Genomic DNA, 18,753 nt, shown 5'->3' with positions numbered 1-18,753 from the left:
TTTTACCATTTTCAAGCTATTTGAATCCTCTTCTGCTGGTTATGAAGGACAAGTCTGTCCTGATTTTACAATAATTAAGATACTGGCTCTTAAAATGACATTTTAATATGTCTGATGACTCTGAATCCCACAACACTTGCATGTTTTCCTGAAAAAATACTCTGATAAAGCAGAAGCAGCCCAGGATCCCAGCAGTACTTACTGCCAAGCCCATCAGCATGTTTTCCCCCACAGTGATCTGAATTCTGAGCCCGAAGAGGGCATTCATTCCCCTCAGCTTGAGTTTGTTCATCAGCTGTGTGTGCACTTCGTACTCCATGAAGGGCAGCAGGTTGCTGATGGAGGTGGCGTTGGCCTCAGCCTGAGCTTTCTTCTTCAGCCGGCACAGCCTGGAACAGGAGCAGAGACAGGGCTCTGGCAGGGCTGGGGAGGCCCAGGGGGAGCCTCTGCAACTCCCTCCTCACTGCATGACCCAGGGCAGCTCCATAAACCATCTGCAATTCCCACTGGATAACCCAGGGCAGCTCCAATACCATCTGCAATTCCCACTGGATAACCCAGGGTAGCTCCATAAACCATCTGCAACTCCCTCCTCACTGCATGACCCAGGGCAGCTCCATAAACCATCTGCAATTCCCACTGGATAACCCAGGGCAGCTCCAATACCATCTGCAACTCCCTCCCCACTGGATAACCCAGGGCAGCTCCATAAACCATCTGCAATTCCCACTGGATAACCCAGGGCAGCTCCATAAACCATCTGCAACTCCCTCCTCACTGCATGACCCAGGGCAGCTCCATAAACCATCTGCAATTCCCACTGGATAACCCAGGGCAGCTCCAATACCATCTGCAATTCTCACTGGATAACCCAGGGCAGCTGCTTTACCATCTGCAACTCCCTCCTCACTGGATAACCCAGGGCAGCTGCTTTACCATCTGCAACTCCCTCCCCACTGGATAACCCAGGGCAGCTCCATAAACCATCTGCAATTCTCACTGGATAACCCAGGGCAGCTCCATAAACCATCTGCAACTCCCTCCTCACTGGATAACCCAGGGCAGCTCCATAAACCATCTGCAATTCCCACTGGATAACCCAGGGCAGCTGCTTTAACATCTGCAACTCCCTCCTCACTGGATAACCCAGGGCAGCTGCTTTAACATCTGCAATTCCCTCCTCACTGGATAACCCAGGGCAGCTGCTTTAACATCTGCAATTCCCTCCTCACTGGATAACCCAGGGCAGCTCCATAAACCATCTGCAACTCCCTCCTCACTGGATAACCCAGGGCAGCTGCTTTAACATCTGCAATTCCCTCCTCACTGGATAACCCAGGGCAGCTGCTTTAACATCTGCAATTCCCACTGGATAACCCAGGGCAGCTTCTTTCCAATTCCTCTAGATTGCTGCAGCAGTACAATAAAGTGCCAGCTCTTTACAAGAACTCCTTGAGACAGTGTCATCTGAAAACTTCAATTTTCAGCTTTTCTTCTAGTAAGAGCTCCCATGCAAACATCTGCTTCTCTTGCTGCAAGCCTCAAACACTTCAGGCACAAGTACAGAAAATCACTACTGTAATTTCTAGTGGTACAACTTTTAAAATTCCTATTAATACAGTTATTCAAGACACACATTGGAAAGAAGAAAAAATCCCAAACTAAAGTGCCCTCAGAGCTAAAGCATTAGCCATATTTATCTGAAAAGAATAAAACAGAGCATAGCAATCCCATCTCTGACTATATGTTAATCATCTTCCACTCTTTGGGTTTAGTCCTACAAGCTAAATTCAAAGCCCACACCAGTGCAGTGATACTTTGAGAGAGAAATGTTATTTAGGAACACATGCCAATTGTATGTTTTATATTATAAGGTTTGATGACACATTGGATTTTGGCAACAGGAATTCTTTCAGAGGTCTCCAAAACTTTACTAGACTAGAAGGAATTATTTAGACAGATACCTGGCTTGAATGAGACATCCCTTCCCAACAACTATTGCCTCTACAGGAAGGTCGATTGTGGTGAAAAGGACATCGGGAACTTTTTGCTTCCTGCAGTTGTAACAGTAGGTGAGGTGGGCAGGAAATGGCATGTTCAATTCATCATATGGGATATGGCAAAATCCACAACCTGGTGGTGAAGCTTCTTCAATCCTAAAAACACATTATGGAGAGAAAGCTTAAAAACATCCGCATCTTGTTAGCCATGCTCAGTAAGTGCACATGTGAATAAACACCTACAGAGAGCTGCCCACATCATCCACCACAACTGAACTCTGCTCCATTACACCAGGCTGACAAGTATTACAACACACCAACCACAGGAAAAGGGTGCACACTACTTGCTAAAATGCTATCAATAAAACTTGCATTAAAACTTCTTATGCAGGGATTGAGAAAAAGGACATTCAGTGACCAACAACTCATAAAAACATCACTGTAACATCACTGAGCTGGCTTGAAGCAGTGTAACTTCCAAATATAATCCATGATACAACACTTGTACACAGAATTTGCTGTGCCAAACACACCAATAATTCTCTTTTTCTCATTGTGTCCAAAACCCCATAAGAGCAGAATACAAACAACAAACCAAACATCCTTTAGAGAGGCAGCACAGTAAGGTAAAATGAATTATTTCCTTATAACCCAGGAATGACCACTATAAAATTATTAACAGGGAAAGCACAGGCCAACTGCATCACTGCAAATGGATTCTGTTTCACATCAACAATTCTCCTCAGGGATTCTGAAGAGGTGCTTAATCAAGTCTATCAGATTTGGAACATTAGTTATCATAAGACTTTGGCAAACAGATTTAGTGTTGAGCATGAGCTTTGTCTGTTTTACCTCCCTCTGGCACTTCTAATCCATGCCACAACTCTTAGTAGCCCCAAAATACATGTTTTAAAAAAGTGATATTTTCTTTATGTTACAAACACGGTATTTCTTTCTCTCTGTCATATAGTGACTACAAAACCAAGTATTTTAGTTCTGGCTACAGTTTTTAAAACTGTATCTACACTAGAAGACAATGGTCTTCTGCTAACAAAATAAAAGAATAAACCATGTCGACTGGTTTATTATGGAAAAAGCAGCGCAAGTGCTAAAGCGTAAGGAATAGCCTTGCTTACAACTATAATTATCCCCTAAATTATTTGATTACTATCCTGATGAATACATAATAAATTACCAATAAGCATTAATTAATCTTTTTTTCCCCAAAAATAACTTTGTGGCAATGCTCACTGTTCAAATTCTATTTGCAAGAGCAGAAACAAAGGGAAAGTTCAGTTTCATGCTTTTGTTCATCAACTTCAACAAACACATACATATTTTGGAAAAACCTGGCATCATATTTGTTTAATAACCAAGCTACTTTATCTCCCACACATAGATAGTATTTAATGGAGCAGATATACACACAATACAGACACAGCCACTTTTGGCTTATGTAAGTTATCAAACATCTGTCATTTTTCATGGTGTGATACAAAACAGAGAAAAGAGACCTGAAGAGCAGCGAAGGAGAAAACTGAGTTATGGTCTGTGTTAGTAGTCAAACGTGTTACCTTATTGAGACTGTTAGAAATAAAAACAGAGTATCTAAGTGGGTGCAGAGCTCCATTACTCCTGTGGTGGTTGTTGTTAGTGAAAAGCAGTAAAGTGGTTGGTCCCGCATCCTGCACTGTAACACTGTAACCTACCCTAATAGAGAAGAACTATCTTGGCTCTGAGGAAAAAAATCAACCTCTCCCTTCTCTGACCCTATGGAAAAGAAGCCAGGCTGCCATGACAACCTTTGTTCCAAACAGCCTTCCATGGTGCCATCCTGAAGGAACCTAGGGTTCAGTACAGCTGCTGTGCCAGATGCGGACAAAATACAGACCTCTTCACTATAAGAGAAAAGAACAACAACACAGTGAATTCCTGCTGCTCAGAGGCTGCTTTCACAGCAAATCATCAGAGCCAAAGGCTACTACAAGTCTCAGTGGAGTTCTGCGGACTTGTGCAATTTTACCCATTAAAAATATCAATCCTCTTCTGGTACTTAAACCATAACCTTTGCCTAAGTACAAGGTGAAGGAGGATTGCACAGAGAGACTTGAGAGCTTTGTCTCATGTCACAAATAATACAACAAGATAAAGGCTAACCAGGTTTAAGTATGGTTTTCAGTTCTGTGGCTAAAAATGCAAAGCAATACAGCAAACCAAGTAAACATTAAAAAAAAAAGGCATAATTTTTTACCAAAGTAAAAGGGAAGTTGAGAGCCCCAGCATCTTATTAACTTTCAATTTTCAAAATGAACTTTCAATTTTCACAACTCAACACTGACAAAGGTGCTTCTTGAAGGATAAAAAGTGGCAAAACAGTAAAATTTTACTAGGAAGAATTACAAAAATGGTACATTTTGTATGTAAGGTAAACAACCATACTTAGGATTTAGCAGAGTTCAAGCTCTCAGAATGACCACAGAGCTTTAATAATTCTCAAGTTGTTAAATAAAATAACATCTAGCATTCAGTATAAAATACTATATGGAAAAAAAGAGAAAATTTTTCCCATGTTTTGATACACTTTTCTTTTTATTTTTTGTTCTTGTTTCTCTTTCCAAAATAATTTTTCATACATAACACGTCTGGCAGACCAGAACTTACACAGGTTTGTGCTTTGAGCATGGAATAAAGCTGAACTGGCAATACAATATAGGAATTCCAATAAATATTTTATCAATAATCAAACACTATCATATTCAATTCCTTTAGAGAAATGCAAGCACCAAATAACCCAGTACCTGACTGCCTATGCTCTCAACATTCTTTCCCCATAGTTAGGGTAGGAAAAAGCATACAAACGATTCATGCTTATTACAAGGAGACTGACAAGCAAAGGAATAAATGCTTCATGTTGGTGTGTTATCCCTCAGTGATGGAGTAATTGAGGAAAATAAGGTAAACCAAAACTTTTCCAACTCCTCTCCTTAAAAAAGCAAATTTTTAGTGCTTTTACCTTAAAACATTCAGGCAAAATCAATTTGAAAGGAAATAATTTCAGATGTTGGAATTTGCTTGCTACTTCCCAAATGCAATTCAAAATAGTGAACCAGAGTAATTTTCTTTTTAATATCAGCAGACACACCTGGCTCCAGGACAAGCTTGTTTTGGGCCTGAAATGTGAAATCTTCCATTTAAGTTCTGGTCTGCCAGTTGTTATCCGATAACAAAACTTCAATACATAAACTTTTAGGAATAGTTTTAATTATTTAGGTAGATTGGATTTAGAAAACTTCATGGATAAATTAATACTGATACTACAAAACAAATTGTAAGTTCTAGTTTAAAATAAAAAAATTGTAACATTTATTAGAAAAAACTTAAAACCCGGATCTAAACATGTATAAAAATGCCTAATACTGAAATTCCATAATCTCACTTAAACTCTGTAGTTATAGAATAGACAGTACCAACATCTGTACTGGAATAGTTAATTCTTAATCCACTGATGATGAAACACGTTTTCTGTGGCATTTTGAAAATCAAATCATCATCATGATTTACCAAATGCTGGTTGATTCACTGTAGCCCACTACAGCATGACAACCCAATGCCTTGGCATGGGATTTTATCTCTTGTCTGATTTCTGCCCACCAGGCATCTCGTGTCTCTGGTTCATCTGAAAGACAAAGCATAAATCAGTTCACTACTCTGGACTGGGCTGACACAAAGCTGCATGCAATTAATTCACCTGAAAAGCTGAGGTTTTCACATTCACATGCTTTCAATGCGGACACTTTATTTCCTTCCTACTTATAAACTTCAAGGAAACACTAACAGCACTTTTGCACTCATTATCTTGTTTGTCCCCCACACAAGCAGACTCTCACAAATTACTGCATTCTCCTTGTTGTCCAGATGCCAGATAACACTAAGATATTGTAGATATTGTTCCAGTCTCTACCTGGTTTTAGTCCCAAACCACAGCCTCAGCTTCCCACAACACAAGAGCAGCGTGTAACATCAGATACTCTGTAATGCTGAAAAACTAACAGTAATAAACAGTATTTCTAGTAGTAAACTTAGATTTTACATTGCTGTGCACTTGCTATCTCTGGAATAACCCCAATAAGTTTTCCTACTGGAAGCAGTTCTCTCTTAACCAGACTTTGAAAATATTTGTTCCAAACTGTACCACTAATCAAGCAGACAGTTCTGTGGCACTTCTAGCTGTGAGAAGCCAAAAGGATTTGAAACCACTTCTACATTTACGACATGAAGAAATACAGGATGCATGCTGTCAGTGCTTTTTTGAGTCAGTATCCTGGAAACTGCACCTTCCCTCCATGGCCATGAATGGATTCAAATTACCTTTATTGTCCCCAAGGTTACATGTTAAATATATCCTGCCTGCTTTTCTTGAAAACTACAAGATACAAAAATACAACAAGAGTGTGCTGCTACAATAAGTTCATGCAGTCCATTTATTTTTTAACTGCTCAGCAATTAGTTCCCACAACTAAAGCTCTTGTCTTACAAATAAGCCAACAAACACCGAATTTACAACTGGAATTTGTCAGCTGTTTCTTCTCTCAAAACTTACCTGTTACAATGAATTTGGTTAGCAACTGTGTTAATTGTTGATACAAAAAGGGAAAACCAGTAACAATCATTACCAAGTGTTCTGAGTAGAGAGATTCTTATGGAATTTCTCTGAAATTAACTGAACTTAGCAGAGATACAAACTTCTGGCTACTGAGCTCTCCTTGCTGAATCATAATTTAAATATCAAAGTCAAAACCTGGAATTTATTTGGAACCAATTTTGTACTACCAGGAATATTTACCAACACAGTGTATGATAACCACATTATCATACACTTGCTTCTCTGACAACATGACAAACAAAAATGCAAGATGCAGATATACACAGAATTTAAAAGTTACTGAAACAGAAATATTGTAAAGTAAGATGTATTCATTCATGACTTTACCTCAAGTTTGCATTTAGAACTAGGCTCTAATTTCTCTAAACTAAACTAATGTTTTTTTCTAATTCAAAGGAAGAGCAGAGGTCTGTATATTCAACTATACCTAACTTCAGATGGCAGTGCTTGTGTAACTCACAGCATTACAGCAGCCTGGATGCTCAGACTGAAGTTTATTCAACCTTTGCTTTAAGAAACCAACACCGAACAGAAAAAACCTTACAGTGAGAGTTCCTAGGAACGTTCTCTGCAATCAACAAAAATATACACATCAGAACACAAACCAAGGGGTTTCCATGAGCCGCACCAATCGTGTTCTGCAATCCAAGGTCACTTCAGCAGGCTCCAGTGCACTGCTGGCAAACTCTTGAGGGGCTGCACTTCACTCTCAGGGTGAAAACACTGTTAAATCCTCTCAGTGACTGGGGCAATAAATGCTCAGGATGATACTCAGCAATCCTGACTCAGAGTCCTGGAGCACCTGCTCACGCCAGCTTTGGAATTCCTGGGATTCCTACAGAAATAATCCATCACACACAGGGCTGGAGCTGCCCAGCTCAGCTCTCAGGGCCACCTGTGGTACAGAAAGTGGGAAATGCCTTCTCTGCAGGGACCCCTCTGGAGAGAGGCTGCTCTGCTGCCTGCACCAAGGGAGGTCTCTGGGAAGGGATTCTAAGGCCAGGCTGCAACATCTGACAAATTCAGGGTATGGAGGGTGGGAGAGCACAGGCACATTCTGTCAAAGTTCTTTTTAACTCTTTTTGGTGACAGGGACATGGATCTTGGGAGCAATTCCTCCTCTCCCCTCCAGTCAAGGGCCAGAGATTGTTTGGATAAGCAATGTGTTTCTCCTCATACATGAAAAGTCTAAGCAGCAGCAAAAGTGGTTCTGTGACCGTGCAGAAAAACACTTGCTCAATGAGACTGGGTCACAGGCAGCTGGCTACAAACACTGACTAAACAGACACACAAATTCTTGTACTTCACAGAAAAGCACCTGCAAGGAAGAAATACCCTTTTTCCTAGAGAAAAAAAGTGCCAGTTTTCAAAACTACAACTTTTTACACCTTTTGGTTCCATGTGGCAAAAACTGCTTCTACTTATCACCAGTGACATTTCGAAGTCAAAGTGCAAGAATATGTGAAGTCATGATGAGGGTTTCAGAGTAACAACAGGTGAGGTGACTGAGGATGAACACCAAAAGTGCTAGTGCTGTGAAATAAAGGTAAGAGTGATAAAGACAAGAATGACATCAAAAAGGAATGTAGTGAAAACTGAAATGGAATGAGATGTTGAAAGGAAACAGGGATCCTTAAAGTGAACATAAAAGGTAGAAATAGTGACGGGTCCCAAATTCTATGCAAACATTTAGCTTTCCTCCACAAGAAATTATAGTTTAAATTATTAAACTTCAGAGACTTAATTTCCTTACCTAACATGTACAAGGACACCTTACCATTATGGCAAACACACTGTTGTGAAGTTGCTCAACACTGTCTTGCTAAAACAACATTTAACCCTTTAGTCTAAGAATCTGTTCAATATCCTCACCAACAAAACTATTAACTACAGAAATATAATGGATCATTTTCATTCTTTTGAGAGGTAAGAAGCATTTTCCAGCCATTGTCTTCAGTGTTAACAGGATCAGGCCCAATATCTTTCAAAGAATCCAACAATTTCTTATCATACAGAACATGTCATGCAGAAACAATTGTTTTTAAAGAAAACTGTGACCTCTGCTTAAGATATTTGACTATTTTTTTCTTCCAGAAAGAGGCCAAAAAATAATTATTATATTTATATATAAACACTATACATTCAGTTTACATGAACTTACCTTTGCGTATTAAAACACAAAATAATTGTCTACAATTATTATTACTGAAATCAAACACCATGACATCGCAATAATAGGTTGATACGAAACACTGAATGCAGTGCAATGTGTAGCATTCATATTCCTCTGACAAATATTTTCACAAGCAGCCTTTTTGACACATGAGCCACACGATTTCACATGGGGATGCCGTCGTAGCACTTACAAGTTTAGTAAAGCTCAGGATTTACATCAACAATTAGAGGAGTTGGGGAAGCAGGATGGCATGTGTCCAGCACACTCCACGGAGTGCCTGTCGGTTGTTTGGCTGAGGCACAAGCTCAAGAGCTGAGGGTTTGCAAAGCAGATTCAGCAGACAGGAGCCAGAAACGGTGGGTACTTTGGCGCATGCTTGGATCAGGTGACAGTACAGACTGAAAACTATGGCAGCTCACTGAAATGGTTACAGAAAGTAATGGCCCTGGATTCTAGGTGGAAGCAAGAAGGCAAGCATACAGAGCACTCATCACAAGCTTTTCTAGCAAATGTACCCAGTCCTTGGGACCAAGGGTTCTCTACAACTTGAGGCAGAAAGGTTTGCAGGAGATTCCACTGCTAATTACGTCCCCTTTGTGGGAAACCAAAGGCTGAACACTAAACTTACTGCATTAATGTCTCCAAATTGGCAGGATATTTATAACCCAGTGGAAGCAAAGCACACTGTTTCTGTGGTTGAGGATTTGAGAAACAACGCTGTCAAAAGTACAGTGTTCTATAAAAACTGTGCCAACTCAAGCCTCCTCCAACTGGAGCTTTCCAGAGTGATTTTATTCAGCAGTTTAATAGGACACAGCCAGCACTTCTGTACCTGGAATGTTCTCTGAGCTAGCTCTATCCACCACCAAGTCACCCTCTCCCTTAGAATACAGGCTGGAGCTGCACTATCCAGGGGACAATATTCTGTATAAACCTTTCACCCTAGACACTATCACTGTCTGATTCATAAGTTTTCCCAAGTTTATTTGCTAGAGGCTCACTCATACAGGTTCTTTCAAGATTTACCCAGAAGCTGCATTTTGCTGGTCCATATAGATTTTTGAAACCGAAGACAGATTAAGAAGTGTGGCCTCTTGATGACACTGTTCATACCCAAGATCTGCTGTATCCTTAAAGCTGTATCCTTAAACAACTTGAGGAAATTGCTCCAAAGTAGGCACTGTCTGATTCATTTCAACCAATTTTACATCACATAATTTAGGAAATATTTACATGTATAACACAATACTCTGACAGAAGGAGGACAACCATCTGAGGAAAATTGTCACCATCTACAAATGGGTCACTGTTCTGTTTCAAACACGGCAATGGAGGTCAATATTCTATCAAACTCGATCTTTGAATCTTTCACTAGGCAAAGCCATTATCCACATGTTCAATGTTCCCTTATTTTTATATCTTCTTAATTAAAAGCCTACTAACAGCTTATACAAAAAGATGTGTGGTATTTTCCTGTAGGTTTGGCTGGTTGGGTTTTTTAACAGACACCTTTGTTAAGTTTATAAGCAACCTTCCCTGGACCTTATAGTTTTATTTAATCCTCTCTGGTTATCCCATTAACATTGACATTATCAATTTTCTAAAACATTTAACAACTAAATAACTGTACAGAAACACAAATCCTCTGGTTTTTAAAGATTAACACAAAATTCAGGTAGCAAGTAATTAAACCTACAGCAGATTATCCTAAAAGTTTCAAAACAGTTTCCAAGCCACTCCATCCGTGTTTAGAAATACTACTCCCCATATTCATCTTTAGGACTAAAAGATGTACAAATGAAAACTTTGTTACAGCACGTGAAGGAAGCAGATTTTAGGGATACATCAAAAGAAAACTAGGATACACTAAACTAGCAGGAAATAGTGTAACCACACCCACAGGGAACAGGCACTCGCTGTTCACACATCCCTACATGAGCACCAAGACTCCAAGAGAAGCCATACACAAAATTCCATATATCATTCTTTTCAGTGGGAGCTCATTGTTGGGGAGTGATAGCTTTAATCCCACATTATACTCCAAGATGGAGAAACAGAAGGATTGTTCCCCTTATGGCTTAATAAAGCCACAACAGTGGCTGTAACTTTTCCTTTTAATTGTAGATGAAAGTCTGATAGGAAGAGCACAAACTGAAAAAAGTATCATCTAAAAAAAAAAATAATCTTGTAATAATGTGAAAGCAGCAGTAATAATTTAGTGCCGAGCTAAAAGAAAAGAAACCACCATGTGATACAACTTAAATAAAATGAAAAATATTATGTCAAAATATAAGGCATTTGAAGCAAGAAAGATTTTCAGAATATATTAAAAATTAAACAAACATATATTAAAAATTAAAATACTTAAAAATGAAGGTTTAAATTGCGTCATACTTAGTATCATAAAAGCTCAAAAATACTGCCCAGAAATTAGAAAACATTAAATATAGGAAATAAATTTGCCTCTGGAAAATAATTTCCATGCATAAATATGTGCCTTTGTTAGTCCAGCTTTTAGTGATTATTTCAGTCACACATCCAAGAATGGTGACTCAGCAGGTAATAAAGAAACTACTTATTCTATTCTGTGTCTCTGTTGCTTTGTGACCTTGGCACAATCAGTACAACCTACTGTAAACCATGAGCAATCTTCAAAGAACAGCCTCAAGTGACTACAGCTGGGGCTGTTACCCAGAGCTGGGGACTGTATTCTGTAACAGGACAGGGCTTTCTGAAGCCCATTTGATCTCTCCATTGCTGCAGGAAGGGGGTGGCATCAGCTGGTGTGCAATGACACTGTCTCTGAGTTTCCTGTTCCTTGTCTGCACTGCTCAGGCATGCAGAACCCCCGCCTTCATTATCTCTGTGCACTCACAACTGTTTATTCTGCTTTAAGACAAACTAGGCAGAGAAGCCTCTTGGAACTTCTGGATGCAAGGAGACTCGAAAAGAAAATCTCTTGTGCCAGGTATTTATTATCCATTGACATTTACCAGTTACTCCTGTTGCAGTTAGAACTTGTGTATCCTCCTACCAAACCCCAGCAGACATTTTACAAGGCCACATTTAGCTGTAATTGTGTAGCACTTGGGAAGGGGCTGGTTCAACCAGAACCATTCTGGTTCTCTTCTGACAATATCACATTTTGAGCCAGGCAGAAAGTTCTACAACTCTATCTTTGCAACCACAGAAGCAAATACCAGAAGGCTCAAAAAACTCAATGCAATCCATGAAGGAAATTTTATGAAGACAATAGTTTTAGTCAAGCCCTGTATTTTAAAATCAGGACAAGTTATGTGCAAAAATGCAATTTTTGCCAGACCAAGGTTCTCTCTCTTGTGTACTATCAATTCAAAACAAAAGGGTAGTTGTGCAATAAGTAATGGCTTTTTTGGAGCACTTGTACAAAAAAACCTTTCTATTGGCTTTCACACCATTAGCCAGAATTTAGGGAGAGTTTCAAAGCAGTATGAAATAGCATTACTTAGGTAGGCAAAGAATTCTAAACAAGGAATTGAAATGCCAAGTTCATTAATGAATCTCTAACAAAACATGTGAATACTGTACTGTGCTCAGTGACCACCCTTTCTTCAGCTATATAAACACCTACTTAGAGCTCTGAAAAAAAAAGCACAGTCCCAATGAAAATTATTTCACTAGCATAAGGGTGTATCTGCTTCCAGAAATAATATTCAAACACCATTCACATTAACCATAGAAATGACTTGGCAATATTCAGTCCTCTGCAGAAAACGAGTCAATTATTACTGGAGAACATCACACCCCTCGCTCTTTTCAGAAAAAGCCTCTGACAACTGCTTGAACCTCCCTTTTTCATTCAACACACACTGATGGGCAAGAAGCCAAGCTGGAAATTCTCCAAGCAAAGGCAAGAGGCCAACCTTCAAATGCTGGGGCTTTCACTACTGGGTCTGAAGGATAAGCACAGCAGACACCAGCAGGCACATTCTGACATTTCCTGCTGTGCTCCCACAGCTGGGCCACAGACACCCCAGAGAGCAGCTGGAAATGTCATTTGCACAGTCTCTGTATTTCTGTGGAAGAAAAGCATTCAGTTACAGAAACAAAACAGAGCCAAGCTTTCCTCCTGTGTTTCCTCATATGCAAAACTGACTGGAGAATTTCACACTCCAACAGTGAGACTGGGTATTGCACAGGGAGCTCAGGAGATGCTTAGGAAGGTTTTAGCCATCTTTTCTTTTCCCATATTTCTGACTACTGGAGCTGAAGATGCACTGCTGGAGCAGCTTCCCGAATGAGGAGTATAAAATTTAACTGTGTGAGAAATGATAGGTTGGTGCTGTGAAACAGCCACGTGGAAAAGCAGCCTCTATTCAGCAAGTTCTGGCACTGCCTTGCTTTGTGCTCTGTGTTTAACCTCAGTGCCACCCTTGAACAAAGACCCAGCCTCCTGCATTGAGGATTCCTGCATGTTTTTATCCTGAGAGTTGATTCTTTCCCTGAGACAGCCCCAGGGATTATCTCCCACTGTATTATGTGCCCTCTTTTCTATGAATTTTTGCTCAACTCTTTACTTCCATTTTGCAAATTCATCTTCATATCCACCTTTTTGTATTTTACAAACATTTAAACAAATCTTCATTGAACTATATGCAACTCCCAGATATTCAGGCAGCTTCTTTTCCATTCATAAAGTAGTCAGTCTTTACTTCCATGTTTGATTTTCAAGCACCTTCAAATCTCTGACATCTCACTACCACTGCATGCTCCTGCTGTATCTTACATACAATTAAACCATGGGCAAGACAAATTAAAAAAAAAAAAAAAGAAATCTCCTTCTGTACTACACAGTTACTGAGCAAGCTGAAATGAAGCCTGAACGTTTTCCAAAAGGAAAATAATTTTAGCCCACTTATGGCTGTGATTAAAGCCCCTACACGCTTGCAGGACCCTGCTCCTCCCAAAGCAGCAGGGCTGACCTGCTCTCCTACAGACACCAAGGCTACACAAACACTGCTCTCAGCAGGGATTAACTCCACACATACTCCTTGTTTGAGACCTCTCTACTCCAACCAACACCTCTGGGGAAAATGCTTTATTTACATAGAAATGCACATTCATTTTCCTGTAATCTCTAAAAAAATTTAGACAACAGTTTTGGATATTCTGCTAAGAACGGAATTCCTGACTTGCACTTTGCTCCTAATCTTACATTGTGGATCACTTTTCTAGCCTAGTTCAAGGCATGTTTAGTGTCAGTACATAAACTCATTTACTCCATTATTCCAATAAAATTCTTTCAATAAAAACATCCCACTAAATCTGGAAGAAGCAGCAATGAATTCCAACATTTCAAGGTTGCACATAATACACAAAAATTTCAACACATTTTTAACACCTTGGATCAGACTATGCCATACCAGTCACAGACCTGAGAATTTGACAATATTTTTTTATATACTGAAAGTTAATTTTAAAAGATTATGACTTTAGAAAAGCAAAGGAAAAAAAATCAGAAAAGCTCACAATCATAATTTTAAAGGATGCTTACTATAAAAGGAACAATAAAAATGAGCCAATGGTTTTAAGCTCTCCCTACTTTGAACAATTTGCAGTGGAAAATGTCTGGTTTTTAATAACTGCATATTTAAAGTGAATTTTAGAGCATGACACAGAGCTGCATGGCAAGAGTGAATTACCAAGAAGGAAAGTGTCTGGGGAAAGCAAGCCCTCAGGAGTCAGCTTTGTACCTTTAATGGTGCCAGCTTTATAAACACCAAGTCTGACAAGGCCTACTACATAAGGAAGTTACACACTGTGATTACTAAAACTGCATAAAAATATAAGAATATTGGGGCTTTTTTCTAGCTGGGTAATGAAGTGATTAAAAAGTTCAAATACTTATGTTTAAAGTCCTGTAACTGGCTGCATTTTACAATACAAGCTTTATGAACCAACAAATCCTGGGCTACATACTACCCTTCTCTTTAAACAGATCTCTATTTTTCTTGGATATTTTTTAGATCTATCATTATCTATAGTACAAATATTATTTTGGAGCTAGTACTAAGAACAAACACATTCATTGATTTCCTGAAATTAACAGGAGGAAAGCCTTTGTTGAAGAAAGTGCAAGGCAATGCAAAACAAAAAAACTGAGTCCCCCCAAATCAAACCAATAGGCCAAAATAAACACCCAAAACTCATTACACAAAAAACCCCAAACCAAAAAAAAAACCCCACACCTGACATGATCCCAACTGCGCAGGGAAGGATCCCTTCTCTTACCCTAACTTACTCCCTTCATGGATGCTGAGCTGAAAGTGATTACTAAATAAACATCTGAACATTCAGCTTTCCAGATGGATATTTTAAATTATTCTTAGCAATACTATATTATACTAAAACAATGTTTTGTAATTTTAAAGAAAGTTTTTAACAACATGAAAATGTGATATTTAGGCATCTGATGATTAAATAGTTTTAAATTTGAGGCATTAACCTAAATATCCTAGAGCATTTCTAATAACTTCACTGAGCTGCCATAATTTCTGTCAGCATATGTAGTACTGAATGACTAATAAAATACCTGAATTGAAACTATTCCAGTCTAGCAGTTTGTATGATCTTGTGTTACCCATAATTCCGACAAAGGCTGAGTTCAAAACAGCAAATTAGTAGATCAGTTATAGAAGCAGAATAGTGAAAAAAACTACCAACAAGAGCACAATTGACAACACCACTCCACAGGAACTGGAAAGACACAGACAGCAGAGTTAATCAGAGCTGAAATAGAAAGGGAAAAAGGAGCATGCTGCAGCAGTCTGGCACTGGTGACCAACATGGACAGTATCTGGCAGCTGGGTCCTACTGGCAAGCTCTTAATGCACCTGCAAATGTTCTCTCCTCTTCCACTTCTCCTGATTCATCATTCTGCCAGTTTGTTTGCTTCCTTTAATATTTTACACACTTATTTGACTCAAATGCTTCACGACCTTAACTATAATATCAGAATTTTTTCCTACTGCTCCCTCCCACAGCCACATGCCTTCCTTCCCCTTTTGTTCCTGCTGTTTTGCAGTGTGAGTTCCAAGGATCATGCATTTTGCATTCACTGGTCAGGAGCAATGTGCAAGTCTCACAGAAACACTGCAGCTCTGCAAACACACATCTCTTCTTGCCTTATGGCTTATACTGCCTCCAGTCAGCTGGCAAAAAGGAAGGAGTGCATAATATAAGAAATTAGTTTTTAAAACTTCTGAGAAAAATTGATTTTGTTTAAATATTCTGTCTTCCATCTATCCCACTGTAAATTTTGCACATAAGAGACCTGTGTCAGAAATCTATTGAAAGCACTGAATCATAAAATAACTTTGTGGCAAAGAAAGACTCATGTATTAATTATTAATTAAAAGACTCGTTTCTTTTTTTTTTCATCTTTTCTTCATTGTGTAAATAGATCTTAGAGTAGGAAAACAAAAGAGCAACATTGTGTACTAATATACTTGAAAAAATCCCTCAAACAAAGAGGATCTAATTCAAATGAAGTCTTGCATTTAATTACATGTTGCCAGTTTACTGAATCTTCAGATCAGCAACAATCTGATCTTACTGCCTGAAGAATTGCTTGCCTTGCGCCATAGGAAGAAAAGGAAAAGGTTAGGTTTTTTGTACTTGTTTTTAGGGATGTATTTGCATAAACTTCCTTTTATTACTCCTGACTAGTGCATGCAAAACCACTACAGGTGCTATTTTTCTCTCCTCTGCATTTTTAAGTGCACTGTCAACTCCAACTTTTTGCTAAGCATTCCTCATCTGGTCTCAGCAACTAAACCACCCAAGTCTTCAGAGTCAAAAGTCACTCAGCTCTACCATTAGAACTAACATGCAATCCACAAATGTTCTCATGCTGGGGATCCCAGGAAAGAATAAATAAAAATCTTCAAGTACTGTTCCGTAAAGGCTTTTAAGAACAGAAACAACACTGTAAAGGTTAAAAACCACGTTGTAAGCTGTAGCCATTAGTCCTTAAAGATTTCAAGGAGCTGAAAATGGGAAAACATTCATAGTTAAGATCAAGCATTTAATCTCATTTTCGTTTGAATTGAAAAACTTGCATCAAGTTTTAATCACAAAAAGCAGCAAAAAATCAATTACCCCTCAATAATTAAAAGCTAGTTTTCAGTGCAGAGTTACTGATTCAAAGCATTTTTTTTCCTAGTTTAATTTGCTGAAAGGTTTCTCACTAAAACCACAACCTTTGAGTAACTCATTTTCCAAGCCTCCATGGCTCTCTGCAATGCACTCCTGGAACAGCTCTGTCCCTCCTCCAGGTGCCACCGGGGCAGGGAGGCAGGCTGTGCCCGTGCCAGGCAGGCGTGCACAGCTGGAACAGCTCTGTCCCTCCTCCAGGTGCCACCGGGGCAGGGAGGCAGGCTGTGCCCGTGCCAGGCAGGCGTGCACAGCTGGAACAGCTCTGTCCCTCCTCCAGGTGCCACCGGGGCAGGGAGGCAGGCTGTGCCCGTGCCAGGCAGGCATTCCCCGTGCTCCCATGTACTCCCACGTGCTCCCGTGCCCACGTACCGGGGTTGTGGATGCGATCCAGGAGCTTGACGGAGCGCGCGCTGACGACGCCCCCGACGTGCAGCAGGAAGCCGGGCGGGAAGGCGGTCAGGGTGAAGAAGGGGAACTCCTGTGGGTGTTGGAAAGCAGCGTTAGGGGCCTGCCAAGGGCTCCCTGCACCGCTGCCCTGGCGCGAGCACGGCCCTGCCCCGGGCGCCCAGAGCCACGCGCGCCCACCGACCCGCGGCACAAAAGCACAGGTTACGCGCTCAAACAATACTTTTCCCCCACAGAGTTGTTTCTCAGCACAACAGACATAAACAATCAAAACTTTACACATTAAGAGATTAATAAAATCTCTATTGATCCACTTTTACCATGGCTGCTAAACACCAGAATTCTTCTTTCATTAGCTGATAAAAAAATAAAATTTTTCTCCATTTTTAGGTGTTCTCATTCCAACTGACTGCAGTTTGATTCTGAAGCACAGGGTGAAACAAACTGTAGTCTTGCAAGAATGAGGACTGTCTTATGACAGGAAAACGTGCCTAAAAAATATCAAAGGACTGCTCTGCGAGTAAGCTCTAAATGTAACAAGTCAATATACATCTTTTAAAATAAAGCACAGGTCTTGAAACACAACTGTAAATTCTTAAACTAAAATAATTCACTTCCAGTTAATAAGTAAAATAAAGAGTTAACTTTCAGTAACTACTCCAGCTTTTAATTCATAAGAGGGGCAAAGTAAGTAAGTAATAATTGCAATTTTTCAAGACACATTTGATGAAAAAGACTGAGCCCAAACCCAGATTTTAATTGCTCCAGAGATGTTCTGTGATATGTCTAATATCTACATAATAGAACACTTATGGGGGAAAGGCAATAACTCATGTTCAGCAATCCTAAATGCAGAAAGCAAAAAAAAAAAAAAAACAAAAAAGAAAAATCATGCAGTTAACTTGAGTCACAGACAAATCTGGGTAACAGACTCACTGAACCATTCTGACAGAATTCTGTTAATCTCTCATTCATTCTGACACACGTTGAACTCCATCACTTCATATGAAGACTTCTTTCTTTTTAAATTTAGAGGTTTTTAAAATGTTATTATTATATTACTTAAATACAAGTTCCAGCCTCAAACACATGTTGCAAACTGTAAGAGTTCAGAATTACTGTGCCACCCCCCAAGGTGGCCAAACAACCTGACAGCTTTTCTCGACCTGAACTGAGGGGATGGGTGGGTAAGAAGTCACTGAAAGAAAAGATGCTCAGGTCAGGATTCCAGAACACATTTCCTGCAGTGCCCTTCAGAGATGAAGGACATCAGATGCCTGCTTTGAAAAGGCAGCAGAGGAGATCACTCAAGC

At 39.7% G+C, this 18,753-nt stretch overlaps 1 protein-coding gene across 20 annotated transcripts in view; it reads right to left on the bottom strand.

Moving 5' to 3' along the window:
- The window catches only part of C2CD5 (C2 calcium dependent domain containing 5), a 58,681-nt gene that overhangs the window by 17,825 nt on the left and 22,103 nt on the right, over positions 1–18,753 (bottom strand). For 8 of the 20 annotated variants that reach the window (XM_063155739.1, XM_063155744.1, XM_063155733.1 and 5 more), the window contains 5 exons: positions 17,405–17,513; positions 5,562–5,676; positions 3,803–3,898; positions 1,965–2,156; positions 203–389 (listed from right to left, as the gene is read on the bottom strand). In XM_063155739.1, coding sequence (XP_063011809.1) covers positions 203–389; positions 1,965–2,156; positions 3,803–3,898; positions 5,562–5,676; positions 17,405–17,513 — 699 coding nt within the window. Of the gene's footprint in view, positions 1–202; positions 390–1,964; positions 2,157–3,709; positions 3,899–5,561; positions 5,677–15,410; positions 15,477–17,404; positions 17,514–18,753 lie in introns of all 20 variants that reach the window. The other 12 variants (XM_063155735.1, XM_063155726.1, XM_063155731.1 and 9 more) reach the window with 4 other exon arrangements.

Source organism: Melospiza melodia, chromosome 4 (genome assembly GCF_035770615.1).
Source record: "Melospiza melodia melodia isolate bMelMel2 chromosome 4, bMelMel2.pri, whole genome shotgun sequence".
NCBI classification, from domain to species: domain Eukaryota; kingdom Metazoa; phylum Chordata; class Aves; order Passeriformes; family Passerellidae; genus Melospiza; species Melospiza melodia.
Note: the sequence above shows the minus strand (reverse complement) of the source record. Positions and strands in the feature narration are given on the sequence as shown.